The sequence below is a fragment of the Rhinatrema bivittatum genome, chromosome 3 (genome assembly GCF_901001135.1).
Source record: "Rhinatrema bivittatum chromosome 3, aRhiBiv1.1, whole genome shotgun sequence".
Classification (NCBI taxonomy): Eukaryota; Metazoa; Chordata; class Amphibia; order Gymnophiona; family Rhinatrematidae; genus Rhinatrema; species Rhinatrema bivittatum.
The window spans coordinates 242,369,183-242,392,977 of record NC_042617.1 but is presented as its reverse complement, the minus strand read 5'-3'; the positions used below and the strand labels follow the sequence as shown (position 1 = coordinate 242,392,977).

Below are 23,795 nucleotides of genomic sequence, written 5' to 3'. Positions count from 1 at the left end.
GGGTTACCTGTTTTCGGTATTACGCAGATACGGCCTTCAAGGACCGATACTCACATACATCTCACTTCTTTATAAACAGCCTACCTCTCACATTCTAGCAAATGGACATATCTCTCAAGCGTTTACTCCACAGCGTGGCGTTCGTCAGGGCTGCCCCCTTTCTCCCCTTTTGTACATCTTAGCGATAGATCCCTTGCTGAGAAAAATTAACCTAGACCCTATGATCCCAGGTCTGGAGTGCAAGGGACATATTTTTAAAATAGCAGCCTTCGCTGATGATATATTGATTTTCCTTACGAACCCACAGCAAGGATTGCCACGGGTATTGTCCCACCAACTCTTCTATGGTAGTTTCTCCGGTCTTAAAATAAATACAGATAAATCGGAAGCCCTGGAAGTTTATGGTGACCTCCAGCATGCATGGGGCACATCTTTTCCACTCAAATGGGCCTCGGGCCCCATAAAATACTTGGGGGTACTGATTTCTAACAGGCTGGATTCCATATATAATCTGAATGTACTACCCATGCTTAAAAAGTCGAAGCAAAAATTGCATCAATGGCAGGGTCTCCCCCTTACCCTAACGGGACGGGTTCACTTGTTGAAAATGATGGAACTCCCGAAATGGGTATATCTACTCCAAATGTTGCCCATCTGGCTTACACGTCATGACATCTTGCAATTACATAAAGCCATTCGCATGTTTTTATGGCAGGGCAAAAGATCCAGGCTAGCGTTAAATTATCTTATGGCCCCAGTTGGGGAGGGTGGTCTTGCGTGCCCAGACTTCCGACGATATAACTTAGTTTGTATGTTACGCCATATTAGGGACTGGCTGTTGGGTACGGAATACTTCTCTCCGACGGCTTTTCTGCAGGGTAACTTCCCAAATATTTCGTTGGCTGCAATGTTACAACTTGATGCCCGCACCCTACCCCCGGAATATAAAAAGTATCTCCTTATACGGTCGGGCCGGACAGCCTGGGCACATTTCTGTAGGATCTTAGAGCTCCCACACTCGGACGCACTGCTTACATCCATCAGCGACAACCCTAACTTTCCTCCAGGGCAAGGCCAATCTGTATTCCATCATTGGGCGTCTAGGGGTCTTAGATTAGTGTCCCAGGTGGTGATGCCGGAGACGGACCAACTTTACAGTTTTTCCGATCTACAAGATAAATACCAAATACCGAGCCATGATTTCTATGCCTATTTACAACTTCGGCATTTTATTGGATCCCTGGGCTCCGAACGGGTATCAGCAACAACTAGCCAAAAGGCCAGGACTGTGTTGGGGCTTGGGTACTCTGGTCGGCTTTCCTGCTCTACTTTCTCCAGGCTGCTAAGAGGTCACTTGCTTTCTACCACTAGACGATCTATTAGTGACCGGTGGAAAAAGGATCCAGATATGCAAATAACCCAGGACACAGTTAAAACTTATCTACTTCAAATTAAATCTCTCTCCGAGAATGTGACACTCCGAGAAATACAATTCAAATTTATTTGGAAACTTTATTGCACGACTGAGCAGGCCTTTCGAGTAGGAATCAGTGTTTCCCCGCTGTGTCTGAAATGCGGTCTGGAGAATGGAGACTACTGGCATAGTTTTTGGTCCTGTACACAAATTCAATTGTTTTGGTCCACCATTCAATCTCACTGTTCTAAACTGCTACAGGCAGACTTACCATTACACCCTATACTATGGCTCCTAGGCAGCGAAGTGTTTGCATCTATTACCTTTCCACCCCCTACAGCTCAAATGGTTGACAAGGCTGGTCTCCTTGCTAAGCAGGTGATTCTGGCCGCCTGGACGTCATCCGATGCTCCGCATTATAAGCTTTGGGTACAAAAAATGATTAAGTTAGCTACCTTTGAGCAGATGACAGCTGCCCAGCACAGTGAGGGCCGGAGGAAATCAGTGGCGGCTTTCTGGAAGCCCTTCCTGAATTACCACACTCAAGGGTCCTTCCTGAATACTGATACTTTGCCATAGATTACTATCCTTGTGCGGCCTATGGCCTATCCTCTTACCATGGGACCTCATACTGGTATTGTGAGAGATTAATTTCCACATAAGGCTGCACGGGTCCTACTCTCTGTTTTCTCTTCTCTTACTGACGTGCTCACTTCTGCTTATTTTTGGCGTAAGAATCCCCTACTGCTACAGATCCTATGCTCCAGTTCATATGCTGTGTCAGCTAACATGCTGATACAGTTAACATGCTGCCTCTAATACTGCACTGTTACAAACTTTATTTTCACTACTGCTGTGATAGTGGGAGGGGGGTGGGAAGAGGGTCCGGGAGGTTTATGTTCTGTTTTGTTATGTTATGTTTGGTTGGTTCAGTGAAACCTATCGGGTTAACTACTGACATGTTTGAATCATTGCTGCCTCCCAAATCAACCGCTGAGGGACATGTAGGCTAAGAAGTGTTTGCTTCTACCATACCCTTTATATGTTGCCTGATTACTTTGCTTATTGGTTCCATGCTGTTTTGCTTATCCTATCCTATTACGTTATTTTGTACGGATTTGCCCATGTGGATCTGCAATGCTTATGTTCCCTACATTTATTGTGCAGTTTTAAACATGTTATTGTGTGAAAACCAATAAAAAGATATAACATAAAAAAAAAAAAAAAAGGAGGACCTGGTAGCTCACCACATTTCTTTTAGGCACAGGTTTGTGCGTATATTATCAGTGCGGATGCAGCTGCTTATTACATAGCAGCTTACCACGCATCTGTAGACATGTTTCTTCATGAGTGTGCAGATTTGTGCGTTCAAATCATTTGCATAAATTGTTTTTTACATCCCACAGAGGCGCCAGCTTCAGCCGTGCATGGCTATCAAAACCTGCGCTCACAACTAGTGCCTGTTTCACCATCGGTCTCATTACAAGGAGTGCTCTGAGTCCTGCTATAAACAAACGTTAATGTAGCCACTGAACAAGCTCCCTTTTACTCTGCATCGGTCTTTTCCTGTACTCCTTGCCTTTCTAGCCCTGCAACTAGCTGAGAGCAGTCGAGAGGCCTATTTCAGACCGTACAGAAAAATGCCCGGGAGAGGGGCACCAGCCCACTCTCCCACCGAAATAGTGAGAGCAGTCGAGAGGCCCATCTGCTGGGATAAAACTGTATCTCCCAGGCGCTCGCGCGCTGCCACGCTGATGTGCTGTCATTAGCAGCCGCCCCCGCCCCCTACCAGCTCAAATAGCAGCGGCCGTCCCCGCCCAATCCCCAGATTGTCTCGGCCACCTTTCGTACTTTGCGGGAAAGGGCGCAGTGAGGGTGACCCCAGTGAGCACTATAAACCAGTCAGTGAAACCCAGTTTTAACAGTGCTAGGCATTTGTGATCATATATCAGATTTCAGACACCATAGTTTTGACTGAGGATCCAGATGAACCGATATTTACTTCCGGCTTCCGTGGTGGGGAGTGTGGTAGGCGGGGCAGTCCTGATTAAGTGAGTATTGGTTTAAGCTGATGTTTGAGCTCGTTCGTCCTTTCATTTTACTACCACTTCCTGACAAAGTGAAACGAGTTAGTCGCCCTGGGCTCGGCTCGAAGAACAGAGTTTGAATGACCTTTACAGTTTCATATACATATTTTGTAGTATCAGTGAGAATTATTATAGTGCTTGCTTGCCAACACATTTCATTATCTCTGTTAAAACTACCTAGGATGGTACTGGACCTCCTTTAAATTTGAAACATTAAAAGGAAAAATATGAGGTTTCACAAGTAGTAACACTAAAATAGGTAACAAATGTCATGAATAATTACCTGATATACAGCAGAAAATCATTAGTAAAATGTAGGGGCTTAAAATAAGCTTAAATATTTTAGAAAGCAACCACAAATGTCTATTAAAGCTCTGATATGGGAAAGGGATTGGCCCCATCTATATTGGTCTATATATTAAAGTAGAGAAAGCACTGAGATTTTGAGAATGCTTTACAAGATAAATTTGAAAAATTGGGATATGTGTAAGGAGTGAGTGGGAAGAGATTTTTTTTTTTTAAATAAGTGTGGTTGTTCTGTGTGTGTGTGTGTGTGTGTGTGTAGTGTTTTTTGAGAGGAGGGAAAGGTCAGTGAGGCTGCCTGTGGGGGTGGAAGTGTGTGTGTGTGTGTGAACCTGGCCGGAGGAGGTGAGGGTGGAAGTGTGTGTGTGTGTGTGTGTGTGTGTGTGTGTGTGAACCTGGCCGGAGGAGATGGGGGTGGAAGTGTGTGTGTGAGTGTGTGAACCTGGCCCGAGGGGGTGGAAGTGTGTGTGTGTGTGTGTGTGTGAACCGGGCTGGAGGGGATGGGGATGGAAGTGTGTGTATGTGTGTGTGTGAACCTGGCTGGAGGGGGTGGGGTGGAAGTGTGTGTGTGTGTGGACCTGCCTGGTGGGGGTGGAAGGGTGTGTTTGTGTGGGAAACCTGTCTGGGGGGGAGGGTGGAAGGGTAGGTGTATGTGTATGTGTGGAAACCTCTCTGGGGGAGGAATGTGTGGGGGAACCTGGCTGGGGGGGGGGGGGGGGGGGGGGTGGGGGGAGGGTGGAAGGGTGAGTGTATATGTATATGTGGAAACCTCTCTGGGGGGGAAGGAGTGTGTGTGTGTGTGAACCTGTCTGGGGGGTGTGTGTTGGGGGGAACCTGTCTGGGGTGTGTGTGTGAATGGGAACCTGTCTGGGGTTGTTTGTGTAAATGGGAGCCTTCCTGGGTGTGCATGTGAAGAAATTTGTGCTGCCTTACTCAGGATGACTGGGAATAAAGTTTTCAGGTATGGAGAGCGGTGAATTTTCCATTCTTATTGAATGTCTGTGTCTGCCATTTTGAAATAATTTATTGCTTGGGAAATTATTAAAATTTTGTATGGACTCTTCATTATTGGATGTTATTCTGTTGCTTAGTTCATTATAAAAATAATATTTCCAAGTATGGTTTTAGAAATATAATTGATTTATATTCCTTGATTTTATTGTTTGATGAATGATTTATGAGGACTGGTGATGTTTCTGTTTCTCCCTTGCTGCATTGCATACAGAGTCTGGTTTGTTGCAGTTTGCAGTTTCTGGTTCAATTTCTGTTTATAGTCTCTTTATTCTGAATTTGGTGAGAGTCTGTGTTCTGTATGTTTAATTGAGGTGGGGTATTCTGTGATAAAAAAACAAACAAAAAAAACAAGGAGGGGGGCAGCACAGTAATTGTTTGCACAGGGCAGCAAAAATGTTTTAGTCCTGGGGGAATTCTGCACTACTGCAGAGCGCAGAATTTAAGAACATAAGAAATTGCCATGCTGGGTCAGACCAAGGGTCCATCAAGCCCAGCATCCTGTTTCCAACAGAGGCCAAAACCAGGCCACAAGAACCTGGCAATTACCCAAACACTAAGAAGATCCCATGCAACTGATGCAATTAATAGCAGTGGCTATTCCCTAAGTAAACTTGATTAATAGCAGGTAATGGACTTCTCCTCCTAGAGCTTATCCAAATTTTTGAACCCAGCTACACTAACTGCACTAACCACATCCTCTGGCAACAAATTCCAGAGCTTAATTGTGTGTTGAGTGAAAAATAATTTTCTCCGATTAGTCTTAAATGTGCTACTTGCTAACTTCATGGAATGCCCCCTAGTCCTTCTATTATTCAAAAGTGTAAATATCAGCATCATTCAACACAGTAAATCATAACATACTACTAAACAGGCTTGAAGAAATAGGACTTCAAAACAAAACAATTGAATGGTTCAGGTCCTACCTAAACAATAGATTCTTTCAGGTACAGATAAAAAACACTATTTCAGACAAAATCCAGCTAAAAACCGGAGTCCCCCAGGGATCAGCACTTTCGGCGACTCTATTTAACATTTACATGCTGCCCCTATGCCACCTCTTAGCCGGTCTAGGTATCATACATTACATATATGCGGACGATATCCAGCTAATTTTACTAGTAGACGAAACAATTGAAAAAACATTGAACCTAGCAATGTTATACCTAGGTATAATTAAACAACTGCTGCGCCAAATGGAACTAGTAATTAACATTGAAAAAACAGAATTCATACACCTTGAAAGAAAAACAACTGAATTAATCCAGAATCCCATCAAACTCAGAAACAATCAGATAGTGGAACTAACCGAAAAAACTCGAAACCTAGGAGTAATAATTAACAATGAAATCAACCTCAAACACATATCATTGAAAGTCAGAGAGGGGTACGCGAAACTAATGGTCCTTAGAAGGCTAAAACCACTACTAACCCAAGCGCACTTTCGAACCGTTCTCCAAGCACTTATTTTTGCTAGCACAGACTATTGTAACACACTCTTCCTTGGATTACCACATTCAGCACTAAGACAACTCCAAATCTTACAGAACTCTGCAGCCAGAATCCTAACTGGAAAAAGCAGAAGGGACCACATCACTCAAACTCTTGCCGAATTACACTGGCTGCCAATCGAACAAAGAGTACAATTTAAAACACTTTGCACAATCCACAAGTTAATTAATGAAGAAAATACTGATTGGTTAAACAATGCATTAAGACTACATGTTCCCCAAAGAAATCTCAGATCAGCAAATAAAGCCTTACTAACCATATCCTCTGTAAAGACAGCTAAACTGACACAAGTAAGGGAGAGAGCACTGTCATTAGCCGACCCTATATTATGGAACTCAATGCCACCCGAAATAAGACTAACATGGCTTTTCAAAAAGGCCTTTCAAAGTGAGAATGGGAAATAGGTAGTACTAAGAAACAAGAAAAGGACTTATACGCACAAGCAAAAGTCACCTGCGAAATATGTGTGTTTTTATTTTATCACACTTAAGTATTAAGTTAAAGAATTACAGTATACCGCATCTACGGTTAGCCCATAAAGGGAATTTTAATACACTTTACATATAGCTTATAATATTGAATCATGTATCTGAACAACTGCGGCACCCCTGGTTAAAGTACAATCCATCTCAAATTTATTTATGTGCCTATTTGTAAACTGTTGTGATGGTATATCACTAAACAACGGTATAGAAAAAATTTTAAATAAATAAATAACCGATTCACATCTACTCATTCAAGACCTCTCATGATCTTAAAGACCTCTATCATATCCCCCCTCAGCCGTCTCTTCTCCAAGCTGAACAGCCCTTCAGCCTTTCCTCATAGGGGAGCTGTTCCATTCCCCTTATCATTTTGGTCGCCCTTCTCTGTACCTTCTCTATCGCAACTATATCTTTTTTTGAGATGCGGTGACCAGAATTGTACACAGTATTCAAGGTGCGGTCTCGCCATGGAGCGATACAGAGGCATTATGACATTTTCCGTTCTATTAACCATTCCCTTCCTAATAATTCCTAACATTCTGTTTGCTTTTTTGACTGCTGCAGCTCACTGAGCCGACGATTTTAAAGTATTATCCACTATGATGCCTAGATCTTTTTCCTGGGTGGTAGCTCCTAATATGGAAGCTAACATCGTGTAACTACAGCAAGGGTTATTTTTCCCTATATGCAACATCTTGCATTTGTCCACATTAAATTTCATCTGCCATTTGGATGCCCAATCTTCCAGTCTTGCAAGGTCCTCCTGTAATGTATCAAGGTCTGCTTGTGATTTAACTACTCTGAGTAATTTTGTATCATCCGCAAATTTGATAAACTCACTCATAAGAACATAAGAAATTGCCATGCTGGGTCAGACCAAGGGTCCATCAAGCCCAGCATCCTGTTTCCAACAGAGGCCAAAACCAGGCCACAAGAACCTGGCAATTACCCAAACACTAAGAAGATCCCATGCTATTGATGCAATTAATAGCAGTGGCTGTTCCCGAAGTAAACTTTATTAATAGCAGTTAATGGACTTCTCCTCCAAGAACTTATCCAAACCATTTTTGAACCCATCTACACTAACTGCACTAACCACATCCTCTGGCAACAAATTCCACAGCTTTATTGTGCGTTGAGTGAAAGAATTTTCTCCGATTAGTCTTAAATGTGCTACTTGCTAACTTCATGGAATGCCCCCTAGTCCTTCTATTATTCGAAAGTGAAAATAACCGAGTCACATCTACTCGTTCAAGACCTCTCATGATCTTAAAGACCTCTATCATATCCCCCCTCAGCCGTCTCTTCTCCAAGCTGAAAAGTCCTAACCTCTTTAGTCTTTCCTCATAGGGGAGCTGTTCCATTCCCCTTATCATTTTGGTAGCCCTTCTCTGTACCTTCTCCATCGCAACTATATCTTTTTTGAGATGTGGCGACTAGAAATGTACACAACAAGTTGCGGTCTCACCATGTAGCGAATCAGAGGCATTATGACATTTTCCGTTTTAGTCACCATTCCCTTTCTAATTTCCCAACATTCTGTTTGCTTTTTTGACTGCCGCAGCACACTGAACCGACAATTTCAATGTGTTATCCACTATGACACCTAGATCTCTTTCTTGGGTTGTAGCGCCTAATATGGAACCCAACATTGTGTAACTATAGCATGGGTTATTTTTCCCTATATGCATCACCTTGCACTTATCCACATTAAATTTCATCTGCCATTTGGATGCCCAATTTTCCAGTCTCACAAGGTCTTCCTGCAATTTATCACAATCTGCTTGTGATTTAACTACTCTGAACAATTTTGTGTCATCTGCAAATTTGTTTATCTCACTCGTCGTATTTCTTTCCAGATCATTTATAAATATATTGAAAAGTAAGGGTCCCAATACAGAGCCCTGAGGCACTCCACTGTCCACTCCCTTCCACTGAGAAAATTGTCCATTTAATCCTACTCTCTGTTTCCTGTCTTTTAGCCAGTTTGCAATCCACAAAAGGACATCACCACCTATCCCATGACTTTTTACTTTTCCTAGAAGCCTCTCATGAGGAACTTTGACAAACGCCTTCTGAAAATCCAAGAATACATCTACCGGTTCACCTTTATCCACATGTTTAACTCCTTCAAAAAAGTGAAGCAGGTTTGTGAGGCAAGACTTGCCCTGGGTAAAGCCATGCTGACTTTGTTCCATTAAACCATGTCTTTCTATATGTTCTGTGATTTTGATGTTTAGAACACTTTCCACTATTTTTCCTGACACTGAAGTCAGGGTAACCGGTATGTAGTTTCCCGGATCGCCCCTGGAGCCCTTTTTAAATATTGGGGTTACAGTCTTCAGGTACAATGGATGATTTTAATGATAGGTTACACATTTTTACTAATAGGTCTGAAATTTCATTTTTAGTTTCTTCAGAACTCTGGGGTGTATACCATCCGGTCCAGGTGATTTACTACTCTTCAGTTTGTCAATCAGGCCTACCACATCTTCTAGGTTCACCGTGATTTGATTCAGTCCATCTGAATCATTACCCATGAAAACCTTCTCCATTACGGGTACCTCCCCAACATCCTCTTCAGTAAACACCGAAGCAAAGAAATCATTTAATCTTTCCGCGATGGCCTTATCTTCTCTAAGTGCCCCTTTAACCCCTCAATCATTTAACGATCCAACTGACTCCCTCACAGGCTTTCTGCTTCGGATATATTTTAAAAAGTTTTTACTGTGAGTTTTTACCTCTACGGCCAACTTCTTTTTAAATTCTCTCTTAGCCTGTCTTATCAATGTCTTATATTTAACTTGCCAACATTTATGCTTTATCCTATTTTCTTCTGTTGGATCCTTCTTCCAATTTTTGAATGAAGATCTTTTGGCTAAAATAGCTTCTTTCACCTCCCCTTTTAACCATGCCTGTAATCGTTTTGCCTTCTTTCCACCTTTCTTAATGTGTGGAATACATCTGGACTGTGCTTCTAGAATGGTATTTTTTAACAATGACCACGCCTCTTGGACATTTTTTACTTTTGTAGCTGCTCCTTTCAGTTTTTTTCTAACAATTTTTCTCATTTTATCAAAGTTTCCCTTTTGAACGTTTAGCACGAGAGCCTTGGATTTGCACACTGTTCCTCTTCCAGTCATTAAATCAAATTTTATCATATTATGATCACTATTGCCAAGCGGCCCCACCCCCGTTTTGGTTTTTGGGTTTTTTGGGGTTTTTTTCATCCCCTCGCCACTGTCACTCTGACTCTCCCGCCCGATCCCGCACTGCCGCCATGATAAGTTTCTCTCCAAAAACCCAGTAACATCAACCTGAAAGGAGGCATATAACGTGCCAAACTGCCAAAACTTGTAACGTAGAGGAAAAAATAACACAGGGTACCTACTGCGATTTCGCCCCGTTAAACAGTCTAGAAACAGGCTAATGTACCCTGCATGCCGATGATTTCCACAGGACGCAGAGTCCGGAGTTGTCGGTCAGATTCGCCGCCCCGCAGTAGTTAGCTCCCTGAGTCTTTGTTCAGCTTGGCGAGGAAAGCCTGTGTTGAGGCCGGCGTATCAAACACGTGCGCTCGATCCTCGTGCCAAACGCGGAGGCGGGCCGGATAGAGCAGAGTGAACTTTACTCCTCGGCTATGCAGGGAGGAACAAACGGCGGAGAAAGCCCGTCTGACCTCGGAGACCGCTGCCGAGAAGTCCTGAAAGATTCGTATTCCATTGCCTTGATAGGTTAAATCCCGCTTTACTCTGGAAGCCCTCCATAATTCCGCTTTATGGGCGGAATTTAGTATTTTTGCGATTACCAGACGTGGGCGGGTGTGGGTGTCTCGTTTCGCCCCGAGCCTGTGAGCCCTTTCAACCACTAATTTTCCTTGTAGGTGCGGGAGCATAAGAGATGTAGGGAGCCACTCTTCCAGGACTTCACAGAGAGATCTCTCCTCAACGCTCTCCGGGAAGCCCAGAAACCGTAAGTTGTCCCTCCGGGCTCTATTTTCGAGCTCGTCAATTTTATCTTCTAGATTTTTTATCTGTTTGTCTGTGGCGGCCATTTTGCGCTCGGTTTGTAAGGCATAGTCTTCCACACTAGAGATCCTATTTTCAGCTTGCTCTAAACGGGGTGTCAACTCATTTAGGGATTCCTGCACTTCCCCCAACTGAGCCGTGATATAATCGAGCTTTTCATCAAGCGCTTCGCGAATCGCCGCATTTATATCTGTGATAGTAAGCCCCTTGGAAGAGGGAGAGGGGGACTCACTGTCCCTGGCGGCCGCCATTTTGGGTGCAGGAGCTTTAGGTTTCTCCCTGTCCCGTTTTCCTCCTTTTGTTGTCATCGGTGGCGTTGTTCTATTCATATATGTAATTATGGACATTTGTCCTTTGCTTCCGTAAATTTGTAGCTCCGCTATCGCTGTTTTCCTGCCAGGATGGGGCTCGATTTGTGGACTGGGCCCTGGAGCAGGTGAGGAAAGCGTCCTCCCAGCTCACCACATCACGTGATCTCCGGAATCAGCTCTTAAAAGAGCTAAGAAAACAAGAATATTTTCCAATACTCCACCAGGAAATGATCCCAGATTTAGACAATTTTGGTAAGAAAGTGTTCCAGAGCTCTATGCTCAGTGCACAGATTTCTGCTCACCACCTCAACATGGTTCAATATTTATTTGATTGCATACAAAAACTGAAACTATTCCATCCATCCATCCATCAGGCTCGGCATATTCACACCTATTTCTAGACATGAAAGAGTGCATTTTATTTGATCAATTTACGAAGTATTTGACACTATCACTTGCTCTTTGTTAGCCTCAATAGAAGCGCTTCGAATGGTTTGGTTACATGCAAGCAGTTTGCGGGGCAATGTCTATGATAAGCTAGTGGACATTCCCTGTCTAAGAGACCACTTCTTTGGAGATAAGCTCAGGGAAACTGTTGCTCAAATCAAAGCACATGTGACAGTTTAGTCCCTGTTAATCTGCTCATAGCAACAGTCCACTTAATGCTGGCCTTACTTCCAGAGGCGCCCCTTACAGCAATTTCAGAGGTGCAGGATCCTGCTTCTGCAGCAAAAACAGCTTCTGGCCCAAAGTAGACAGTGAGAGCACAGTCAACCTAGACCGGAACAGACCCAACCTAAAGGGTGATGCATTAAGCCGTGTTAGTGCTCTAACATGTGTTATATTGCATATATTGTGCAATAGATGTGATACTTTGCATTTCCCTGGCCAGATACCCTCCTCTATTACAATGACCTTCTTTGCATGCAATTTGCACAGTCTTGGCTGCCAGTTTTTTGGCTTCTCAGATGATCCATCTCGTCAGCAATAAAATTACAATTTAAAAGTAATTTAAAATTAAACTCCAGGCTCTGTGCGGTAATGATTGTATATATAGGTTACAGACCAACAAAAAATTTTTCCTCCGCTTATATACGTCTACTTTTTCCCATATTTTTCGCAAAGACATATATGATGAAGTAATTCCTCCATTGAGGAGTAGTTGGTGGCAGTTCACTGAGCCAATTCCCTAGGATCATTTTCTTTGCTAATTCTGGAAAACATTTTTGCCCCTGCACCACCCCACTTAAATTATCAAAAAGTAACACATGTGGTTGATATGGTAGAGTTCCATTTGTAATCCTCTGAATATAACAGATCACCTGTTTTCAAAATGACCTAATAATGGAAGAAACCCAAAACTGATGTCCTAAAGTTCCGGGTGCCAGTTTACATTTAAGACACGGTTTAGATGCAGATAATCTCATTTTACATGCCAATTGCCTAGGAATATAGTATCGCATTAAGAACTTATATTGTGTTTCCCTTAAATCTATATTACTGTCGAGGGTGCAGATTCGTTTAAAACAATCCAGATATTGCTCTGAAGTCAAGTCCAAACCCAGCTGAATACTCCAGCTCTGTATAAGTTGCCTACAGTCCATAACCGGCCTGTCCATCAAAAAATATGTGAAGGATATGTGAAGGATACTTTGTGTTTAACTGGATCCTCCACGTCAAAGAAATCTGATAGAGATTCTCTATTAACATGATCCCAATCTCCCACCCTGAGAGAATGAATATAATGCCTAACCTGAAAGTAGGCATAAAATGTTTTCTGTCTAAAATAAATTCTTTGAGCATCACTGGAAAGGTTTTGATCATTCACTGCTCGGTAAAAAAAAAATTGAGAAATCAGTTTTAGACCCAGAGAACTCCAAGAGGTGAAAACAGGGCTGGTAAGACCAGGTAGGAAATGTCCATTGCCCACTAATGGCAACAGTTGTGTTATTGAAGTTTATCTGGAGCATTGAGCAGAGAAATCTCCTTGTGCAAACCAGTGGAATCAGCAGAAAACTCTGTCTCAGCGTGGTATCTGTAAGAGTAGTGGGAGAATGCAATAGAAAACCCAGATGATACAGGGAGAACCTCTCCTGCTCCATTTGGGTAGGAGTGTAAAATTGTGTTCCCAATAGCCAGTCGGCCACATGTCAGAGAGTGCAGGCCACATTATAAAATCTCAGATCTGCTAGGCCCAAGCCTCCTTTACCTTGTCTCTGGGTCAATTTATATAATGCTAAGCGCGGCTTTTCTTTTTTCCAAAGGTAGGCGTGCAATAGCTTCGCAAAGCTGTTATAGAAGTGACGGCAGAAGAAGACCAAACGGCCCATCCAGTCTGCCCAGCAAGTTTTCACACCCATTTGTTTTCATACTTATCTGTTACTCTGACCGCTGAGGTCAGGGCCCTTATTGGTAACTTTTTGGTTCCAATTCCCTTCCACCCCCACCATCGATGCAGACAGCAGTGCTGGAGCTGCATCTAAGTGAAGTATCTAGCTAATTTGGTTTGGGGTAGTAACCGCCGTAATAAGCAAGCTACTCCCATTTGTTTACCCTGCCTGTGCAATTCAGTCCTTGTTGGTTGTTTGAATATAAATCCTCTTTACTTCATTCGCCCCTGTCGTTGAAACAGTGAGCTGCGTTGGATATGTATTCCAAGTGAAGTATCATGCTTAATTGATTCGGGGTAGTAACCGCCGTAACAAGCAAGCTACACCCATGCTTATTTGTTTACCCAGACTATGTAATTCATTCCTTGTTGGTTGATGCTGAGTATCAATCATCTTTTCTTCATTCTCCCTGCCGTTGAAGCAGAGAGCTATGCTGGATGTGCATTGAAAGTGAAGCATCAGGCTTATTTGGTTTGGGGTAGTAACCGCCGTAACAAGCAAGCTACTCCCCTGCTTTTTTGTGGATGCAAATCCTTTTTTCCACATTTCCTCTTGCCGTTGAAGCATAGAGCAATGTTGGAGTCACATTGACTGTGTGTATGTTTATTGAATAAGGGTATTAATCTCCAGGTAGTAGCCGTCATTCCCGCAAGCAAGCCACCCCCTTGCCTCTTCTCTTCCTTCACATCCTCTAGATTTTATGGATCCACAGTGTTTATCCCTCGCCCCTTTGAAATCTTTCACAGTTTTGGTCTTCACCACTTCCTCCGGAAGAGCGTTCCAGGCATCCACCACCCTCTCCGTGAAGAAATACTTCCTGACATTGGTTCTGAGTCTTCCAACCTGGAGTTTTAAATCATGACCCCTGGTTCTGCTGATTTTTTTGCAACAGAAAAGGTTTGTCATTGTCTTTGGATCATTAAAACCTTTCAAGTATCTGAAAGTCTGAATCATATCACCCCTGCTCCTCCTTTCCTCCAGGGTGTACATTGTGTGATGGAGTGCAGCGCTGCCGGAGGCAGGAATGGATAAGATTCCATAAGGCGGCTGGTAATACTAGAGCCAGCCAGCAGGAGGAGCAGGTGAAGGCGAGAACTACAAATCCCAGGTTCCTAGAACCACCACCTGACCTGTAGGGAGAGCCTGGAGGCAAGCAGGTGGCAGACTCTGACACTAATGAGTCACACAGGTGAGCCTGGGGAGCTAGAGGAAGAGGGCGTGCCTAGGTAGCGGCAGTGGCCAGAAAAAGCCAGTGCCAGGAAGCAAAGAGAAGGAAATGGAGGTAGGTTCCGGGGGGAGAGGAATCCTCCAGCTGTCTCAGGGGCACCGCCTAGCCTGAAAAGGGAAACAGAGAACCTGTACCCTAAGGGAAGTTAGGGCAGGTGTGTTTGCGGGTGGACGGGAGAGCCAGGGGGCTCAAACAGTGCCTTTGCTCCAGCACCTGTGTTAAGGGGTTAGACTGCTGGAGAGCGGGGGCAGGGTCATTTGTTCAGCTCCTGAGGGGACGGAGCCAATGTAACAGATTCAGCTACTCTCATTTATAAAAATGCTTTGAGGAACCTCTCTCTCTCTCTATGTTATCTTTGGGGGTTGGGGGACTGCTTCAACCCCACGCCACACAAAGAGAACCCAGAGGCCCAGCAAAACCAGGGCCGGCGGAGACCTGAACCCAGGGAGTCCTGTGAGACTGAGAGACTCCAGGGATATCCAGGACTCGCGAGGGGCCTGAACCGGAGGCAGCGGAGCGGCACCCAGGGCAGCACGGGCGGTGAGCCTTCACAATATTTAGATTCTTCAATCTCTCCTCATAAGTCATTCGATGAAGACCCTCCACCCTTTTAGTCGCCCTACTCTGGACCGCCTCCATCCTGTCTCTGTCCCTTCGGAGATACGGTCTCGGGTGGTTAGAAGACAAGGTATTATCTGAAACATGTAAAGTTACTTAGGGAGCACAATAATCTGAAAGAGGTTGATGCGGCCTGACAAAAACAAAGGGAAATCCCGCCAGTGTTGAAAGAGCAATTTTGTGGAAGCTAATAACCTCTGACAATTAATTCTATATAACTAATTAGGATCAACATGTGAAGTGATGCCCGAATAAGAAAAAGAATCTTTTATCCGTTGCATTAGAAAGCCATCTCCCCAGATCTCCTGTACACACTGCCATGTGGGAAACGCTTCACATTTTTCTAAGTTTAATTTCAACCCTGCTACTTCTCCATATTGTGCCATTACATCCAATAAAACAGGTAGTGACGCTTGAGGGTCTGCTATATGTAGCAATGTCATCAGCAAAAACCGCCAGCTTAAATCCATTTTTACCTGCCCCATCTAAAAGAATCACTTTAATCTGAGCATTGTTCCAGATGCATACTAGTAGAGGTTCTAAGGCAAGGATAAATACCAAGGGAGATAACAGGCATCCCTGTTTCTCACCTCTACTTAAGAAAATGGGATCAGAAGTCCGTCCATTTACTGAGATACAGACTTACTGATTGCTATATAATAATTCTAAGGCTTGCACAAAATAGCCATGGATTCCAAAAACGGACAGCGATTGAAACATGAAGCCCCACTCAAGACGATCAACGCTTTTTCTGCAGTCAGGCTCAACACCAATGATGGAATCCGCCCATGTTTACTACTTTCCAGAGAGGCAATTATCCTACGCATGATCTTAATGGGATAACAACCCTTCAAAAACCCAACCTGCTCATCCCCCAATAATAGTAGGTGATGGGATAGCTAAACGAGGGGGTCAATATTTTTACCAAAAGCTTAATATCAATGTCCAACAACGAAATTGGACAATATGATGCTGGTAAGGCCAAATCCTTTCTGAGATCTGCTTTTAAGTGCAGGGGGGCGTCTGTGTGGAGGGAGGGTGAGAAGGTGGGAGTATGGACTGTCCAGGGGCTGTTGTCACTTGGGGGAGTGGAAGGTATGGCAGCAGTGGGTCAGGGCCATTGCACTTTTTTTTATTTATATTTTTAGGGAGTCAGGGCCACGGCAATTGGTGACCCTGGTTTGAGACAGGGATCATCATCACCCTGTTTACACTATGTTCTTTGTTCATATCTCTTCTTTTGGTGCCATTTCCCACTATTGTTAAATTTAAAGTTTAAAATCTTTCAGTGTAACAAGTTGTTCTATATGTAAACCGGAGTGAAGGCAACTATGCTATACCTCGGTATATAAAAAAATGCTAAATAAATAAAAATAAATAAATCATTGACCTCCTGCTTCATCTCCCTGTTTGCCCGCATTTTTGTTTTGGACCAGTGGCCCTGGCTATGGCGGTCCTATAAGGTTGGGGTCGCCATTATGTTAAAGAACCTCTTGCTGCATTCTTTTGTACCATGGTGTTCAGGTCTGTGATGATATTTAGTGGGCAATAAAAATATTTGGACCATTTCTAGGTATTCAGCTCTGTCCCAGAATTTTCACTTATATGCAAGATTTGTTTATACTTCTTAATTTTGTGTCATCAAAACTTTAGTTACAATCATTTATAAATATATTTTACTGTCATGAATCTGTACCTGTTCCCTGCTAACATTATTTTATAAGCGTTAATTACATTTCAGAACTCTAACTGACATTGTTTTCATAATGTTAATATTAATTTATAGAGTGTATATGATTGTCTGTCTGTTTTTGGAGTATTTTACTGTACATTGGAGCAGTCTGTCTGAAATAGTGTTATAAATATAGCAAGATTACACAAAGTAATTCCTTTGTATATAATTTGTTTTTTAGGGATTATATAAGTGGTGGCAACTGTCCAAGCAAAGCAGTTATTACAGGAAAGACAGTCATCGTAACGGGAGCAAATACTGGCATTGGGAAAGAAACAGCTTTAGAACTGGCCAGAAGAGGTAAAAGTAGTTTACTACTTGTTTAATGCAGTAGTATGTGTAAATCAGAGTCATTCATAAAAAGCATTCATAGGAGAAGTTTGTTTTCTAAAGTGTCATTGCAGATCAAAATTTTGCTGGATAGAATCAGCCTGTAATAGTGATAGCAAGCCTTTTCAATAGGTGTGAACCAAAAATTGAGTTTACCTTGAGACGGTGGGCTGTAGAAATGTTATAACTCTCACACAAACACTTTTTTGACATTCAGATATTCCCCCTGCTCTCATGATTGGCAATCAGATATCCTCCAACACATACACACACATATATTTGGCAATCGGATACCTCGTTTGCCTCAGACATTCACTCTTGGCAGTCCAATTTTCTTTGTCTCTCACACACTTACTCCTGGCAGTCAGGTTCCTGCTCTTTCTCTAACTCTCTCCTCTTAGCAATTTTTCTCCTCTGTCCCAAAGGAGACAAAACAACGATTTGCACCACAGGCTTAGCTGATTCCGTGAGAGAAGTCGTGAGATGAGATGTGATAGAGACATTGAGAGATTGTGAGTAAGAAATAAGTAGACTTTGTGAGATACAGCAAGAAAGACATAAAAACCCTGCAAAAGAGACCTCACATTATAAATCCTTTATTTCCCCCTTCTCATTTAATAGTCCTCAGCATCTTTGCTTGCCTCCTTAGTTTAAATGGTTCACTTGTACTTCTGAATTCAGAACATTTTTTTTGAACAAAAAAGCATGAGCAAAATCTTGAATTACAATGGTTTCTCCCCTCCCCCCCCAAAGTACCTATGCATAACACAAGACATGTACAATTTATAGAATGGCTTGCTTACTGCAGTATTGGAAACTTTACCCAAACCCCCCCAAGTTTCCCTCCCAACCCACATACATTAAACTTCAAATGTTGTACAATACCCACTGACACCCCCCGTGTCCTGTTCCTTGACACCAGAAGGTTCCCGAATAAGATCCGGAAAGGTAAGCATTACATTTGTTCTCCCTTAACTCCATCCCTCCCTCATTCCCAATAATTCCTATGAGTGGTTCATTACCCACCAAGCAGAAGAGAACAGACTGCCCAGACACAGCCAAAGCTCCAAGCTGAGGACTCAAACTTGTAGCTTGTGGTGATAAACTCTGTATGTACAGTTCCCAAATGTTGAGAAAATGTTTGTTACCAGCAATATTCATCCTGGTTGCCAGGCTTTCCATTAGTGTCATGTAGTGAATTCCTCCATTGCCAGTAAGAGGGGGCAAATTCATCCCTCCAATACTGTATTATGGATTTCTTTCCCAAAACAAAAGCATTTCTTGCAAATAGCATCTCCCTTTTAGAATGAAAACAAGTTGTGTGTGGGTTTTTTTTATTTTATATATTTTTAATGCATTTTACATGTAAACACAATAATCCTCTTGTACAGAGAAAAAGGAGATAATTTGTATATGTTTTTTTTCCCAGTAACAAAAACAATAACGGTAATAACCATATTACAATTTATCTCCACTTTAAAGGCATCTATAAGAGGCAAGTATATAAAGAGCAATTAATACAGGAAAAAGGTATCTCAAAAAAGATATAGTTGCGATGGAGAAGGTACAGAGAAGGGCGACCAAAATGATAAAGGGAATAGAACAGCTCCCCTATGAGGAAAGCTTGAAGAGGTTAGGGCTGTTCAGTTTGGAGAAGAGACGGCTGAGGGGGGATATGATAGAGGTGTTTAAAGACATGAGAGCTCTAGAATGGATAAATATTAATCGGTTATTGACACTTTCGGATAATAGAAGGACTAGGGGGCATTCCATGAAGTTAGCATGTAGCACATTTAAATCTAATCGGAGAAAATTCTTTTTCACTCAACACACAATTAAACTCTGGAATTTGTTGCCAGGGGATGTGGTTAGTGCAGTTAGTATAGCTGGGTTTAAAAAAGGTTTGGATAAGTTCTTGGAGGAGAAGTCCATTAAATGCTATTAATCAAGTTGACTTAGTAAATAGCCACTGCTATCACTAGCATCAGTAGCATGGTATATATTTAGTTTTTGGGTATTTGCCAGGTACTTGTAGCCTGGATTGGCCACTGTTGGAAACAGGATGCTGGGCTTGATGGGCCCTTTGTCTGATGCAGTATGGCATGTTCTTGTGTTCTTATGTTCTTATGACCCTAGAACACTAATACACTACCTAGTGGGCAAACAGAACAAGTCTGACTGCTACAAATTCCTATTGTTTCTCCTTATAGGTGGTGTATAAGAACTTTTAAATAAATAAAATACAGAGAAACTACACGCTAGTCAAATACTGCCCCTGTTATATTTATTACCATGTTATAATGTAAAATATTCTTGTTATATTTATTACCATGTTATAATGTAAAATATTCTTATATCTATTTAATACCATGTTTTAATGTAAAATAGGGCTGTTATCACCCTATTCCTTTAGTTATCTGGAAACCGATGTGATATCTCGATCGAATGTCGGTATACAAAAGAAATAAATAAATAAATAAAATAAAATGCACAGACCCTTGCCCAAAATAGAATAAGGAACTATGAATTACAAACTGAAACATTCAGACAAAACTGAAATGGAAAGCCAGAGAAACCAGACTCTGAACTCTGGAATACTGAAGAAAAGGCAAAATACAAATATATGAGAAATGCACATTCTCAAAGATGGACTATTCCAGCCTTTATTTTTTTTTTTATTTTATTTTTATTGAATTTTAAACACTTATACAGAACTTTAGTTCAAGAAAAAACAGATAATAATAATATCTAATTAGATATACAAAGTAATTATTAAAGAACATTTTCATATCTGAACAATCATAGGTAAAAGGGAGTCCTTGATCAAATTGAGCAGTCACAAAGAAAAAACATATACTTCCTAACATAACGCATGCCCTTAAGGGAAGTACCTGAGCTTAACTTTTTGCCATTACCTGGGGCTTATATCAGGAATGTGAGTCCAGATATACACGTAACTGTACCGGGTCTAGGAAAATATACCTATTTTCTTGAAAAATCACTATACATCTACAGGGGAAGCGTAGTATAAATTTTGCACCCCTGTTTATCACTTCAGATCTCATTTGCAGAAACTTCCTTCTTTTTTCTTGAGTCACTTTGGTAACGTCTGGGTAGATCCAGATTCTGTAACCGTGGAATATTTTATCTTGATTTCTAAGAAAATTTCTTAGAACAGCATCTCTTTCTGATACGAACAAAAACGTTACTAACAAAGTTTCTCTTGTTACGATAACTGTTTCTAAGGTCATTTCCAGGAGCGCAGAAATATTCAAAGATTCTTCTTTTCTCACTTGTAATTGTGGATTATTTTCTGACGTCTTTTCCTTAGACCCAGGTAAGTAATATATTTTAGATAGTGCTGGCATACCCTCCTCTGGGAACTTCAAGATGTTATTAAGATAACTTTTGAATAAATCTCGTGGTGATTGTCCTTTTATTTTAGGAAAATTAAGAATCCTTAAATTCACTCGTCTATTTTCATTTTCCAACCTCTCAAGCCTATTATAACAAATAGTCTCGGATTTTATTAAGTTATGTTGAATCTCCTTGATGTCCTTGATTTTTTCCTCATTCTCAGAGACTTTTTTCTCTAAAATTGACATTTTTTCATCCATACTCCTTGTATGTTGCAAATTTTCCCTTAATAGACTTGACATTGATTTTATAGATGTATCCATTGAAACAAACATACTCCAAATACTTTCAACAGTTATTTCTTGTGGTTTTACCAGAGGAAGAGTTCCTAAAATGTGTATTCCAGTCTCACTCCTCCCTGAAGCCTCCAAGTCCCCGGTCTTACCGTCAGGCAGTTGTTCCATGGCCGCCCGGTCCCTGGAGCCTCGTTCTCCTTGGCTCTCCGAAAGGGGTAGATCACTCTCCTCCTTTCTCGGGGCCTTCACGGGTTCCATTTTCCTTTCCAGCTGTCCGGTTATAAACTCTCCGGACAAGCTGAAGATCTCAGTCGGTTGATCCGGGGTACGTGGCGCGCCGGGACTGAGGGATACCTCCTCCACATGGGTTACCGTTGCCTGCCCAGCATCGGTTAGTCCCGCGTTTCCTCCTGCCGGCTGACTTCTCACGGTACTTGCAAACATCGTCTCGATTCGTGGCTGAAAGACATCCGATACCGGCGTCGAGGTAAATGAAGGCTTCAATTTTGCCTTTCTTTTAGTGTGGGGCATTATAGGCAAACAAAGAAGGACAATACTTTGCAAGAAAGGCAAGAAGAAAAAATTTCTCCACGGAGCGAGATTTGCTGCGTCCTCTCTACTGGGCAGCCATCTTGGACTCTATTCCAGCCTTTAATGGCAAAATAATTTTTTTTTACCTTTTTTTGTCTGATCTTATTTTTCTAATTGGTTGGTCCCAGTTTCTCTCTTCCCCTTATTTGTTTTCCTTATTCCTTTTTCAGGGTCTCTTATTCTGCCCACTCTCCTGTCTTTTCTTTTTCCTTCAAATACACACACAGACTCTCTCACATAGGATCCCACTCTTGCATGCTCTCTCTCACATGCAGGATCTGATGCTCACATGCTTTTATATGCAGGCTCCCATTCTCACACACACATGCTCTTGCTCTCACATGCTCTCACAAGCAGACTCCTATTCCTACATACATGCAGACTCTCACGCTTACATGCTGTCTTTCACATGCAAGCTCCTACTCCCACATACACACATGCTCTCACTTACACTTGCTGTCTCTCACACACAGGCTCATACTTGTAAAGGCTCTCTCACACGCAAACATGCAGGCTCCCAACCCATCCATAGATAATTTACATATACACACACAGGTATCGTTCTCACATGCAGGTTTCCACTCTCTTACATGCACACATACTCCCTCTCACATGCTGTCTTCCGCATGCAGGTTTCCATTCCCATAAAAAGGCTCTCACTTTTACATGCTCTTTCAAACGCAGCTTCATCATCCCACATATACACACAGGTTTTCACATGCAAACTCCCTCTTCTATACATGTTCTCACTCTCACATGCTCTTTCTCACATGCAGGCTCCCACTCCCACACACCAAAGCACTCCATCACATTCACAAAGGGTTCTTACACTCACATGCTCTCTCTGACACCTCCATATGCTCTTTTGTCTTTCTCTCTCACACACACACAGGCTCTCACACCCATAAGCTCTCTCTCTCACACACAGTGGCAGGCTCCCCTTCACATACACACAGAGGCAGGCTTCCCTACACACACACATACAGTGGTAGGCTCCCTCCCACACACACACACATACAGTGGCAGGCTCCCCTACATATATATATACACACACACACAGTGGCAGGCTCCCCTACACACACACACACACACACACACACACAGTGGCAGGCTCCCCTACACACAGTGGCAGGCTCTCCCCCCACACACACACAGTGGCAGGCTCTCCTACACACACACACACCCACAGTGGCAGGCTCTCCTACACACACACCCACAGTGGCAGGCTCTGCTACACAGACACACACCCACAGTGGCAGGCTCCCCTACACAGACTCAGTGGCAGGCTCCCCTACATACACACACACACAGAACACAATGGCAGGCTTCTCTACACACACACACACATACAGTGGCAGACTCCCCTACACACACACGCACACACAGTGGCAGGCTCCCCTACACACACACACGCACACAGTGGCAGGCTCCCCTACACACACACACACACACACACACGCACACAGTGGCAGGCTTCTCTACACACACACACACACACACACATACAGTGGCAGACTCCCCTACACACACACGCACACACAGTGGCAGGCTCCCCTACACACACACACACACACGCACACAGTGGCAGGCTCCCCTACACACACACACACACACACACACACACGCACACAGTGGCAGGCTCCCCTACACACACACACACACACACACACACACACACGCACACAGTGGCAGGCTCCCCTACACACACACACACACACACACACACGCACACACACAGTGGCAGGCTCCCCTACACACACACACACACAGTGGCAGGCTCCCCTACACAAACACACACACACACAGTGGCAGGCTCCCCTTTCACGCGCAGAGCTGGGCCCTCTTTTGTGCTCACAAACCGATGCATGCACCAAGGCAAGCGCGCACTGAAGCCTGTTCACACAGATACACAACGAGGCAGGCCTCCAGTCGCACACATGCCCACACACACACACACCCCGAGGCAGGTCCCCAGTCACGCACACGCCCACAAACATAGGCAGAGTCCCCATCCGGAGCAGAAAGGCTGCTGTCGTGTGCCTGCCTTGCAGTATTCAGAACATGTGGGGCTAGCACTTACTGTATGCTGATCACACGATGCA

The 23,795-nt window shown here is 43.0% G+C and overlaps 1 protein-coding gene across 8 annotated transcripts in view; it reads left to right on the top strand.

Moving 5' to 3' along the window:
• Window positions 1–23,795, top strand: part of RDH13 (retinol dehydrogenase 13) — a 91,331-nt gene that overhangs the window by 6,233 nt on the left and 61,303 nt on the right. For 3 of the 8 annotated variants that reach the window (XM_029594360.1, XM_029594363.1, XM_029594362.1), the window contains exons 1-3: window positions 3,218–3,465; window positions 10,696–10,784; window positions 17,301–17,419. Coding sequence is in view for 4 of the 8 variants with exons in the window: in XM_029594358.1 (XP_029450218.1) it covers window positions 3,401–3,465; window positions 17,301–17,419 (184 nt within the window). In the remaining 4 variants the exon portion in view is untranslated. Of the gene's footprint in view, window positions 1–3,212; window positions 3,466–10,695; window positions 10,785–17,300; window positions 17,420–23,795 lie in introns of those variants that run through there. The other 5 variants (XM_029594359.1, XM_029594357.1, XM_029594358.1 and 2 more) reach the window with 4 other exon arrangements.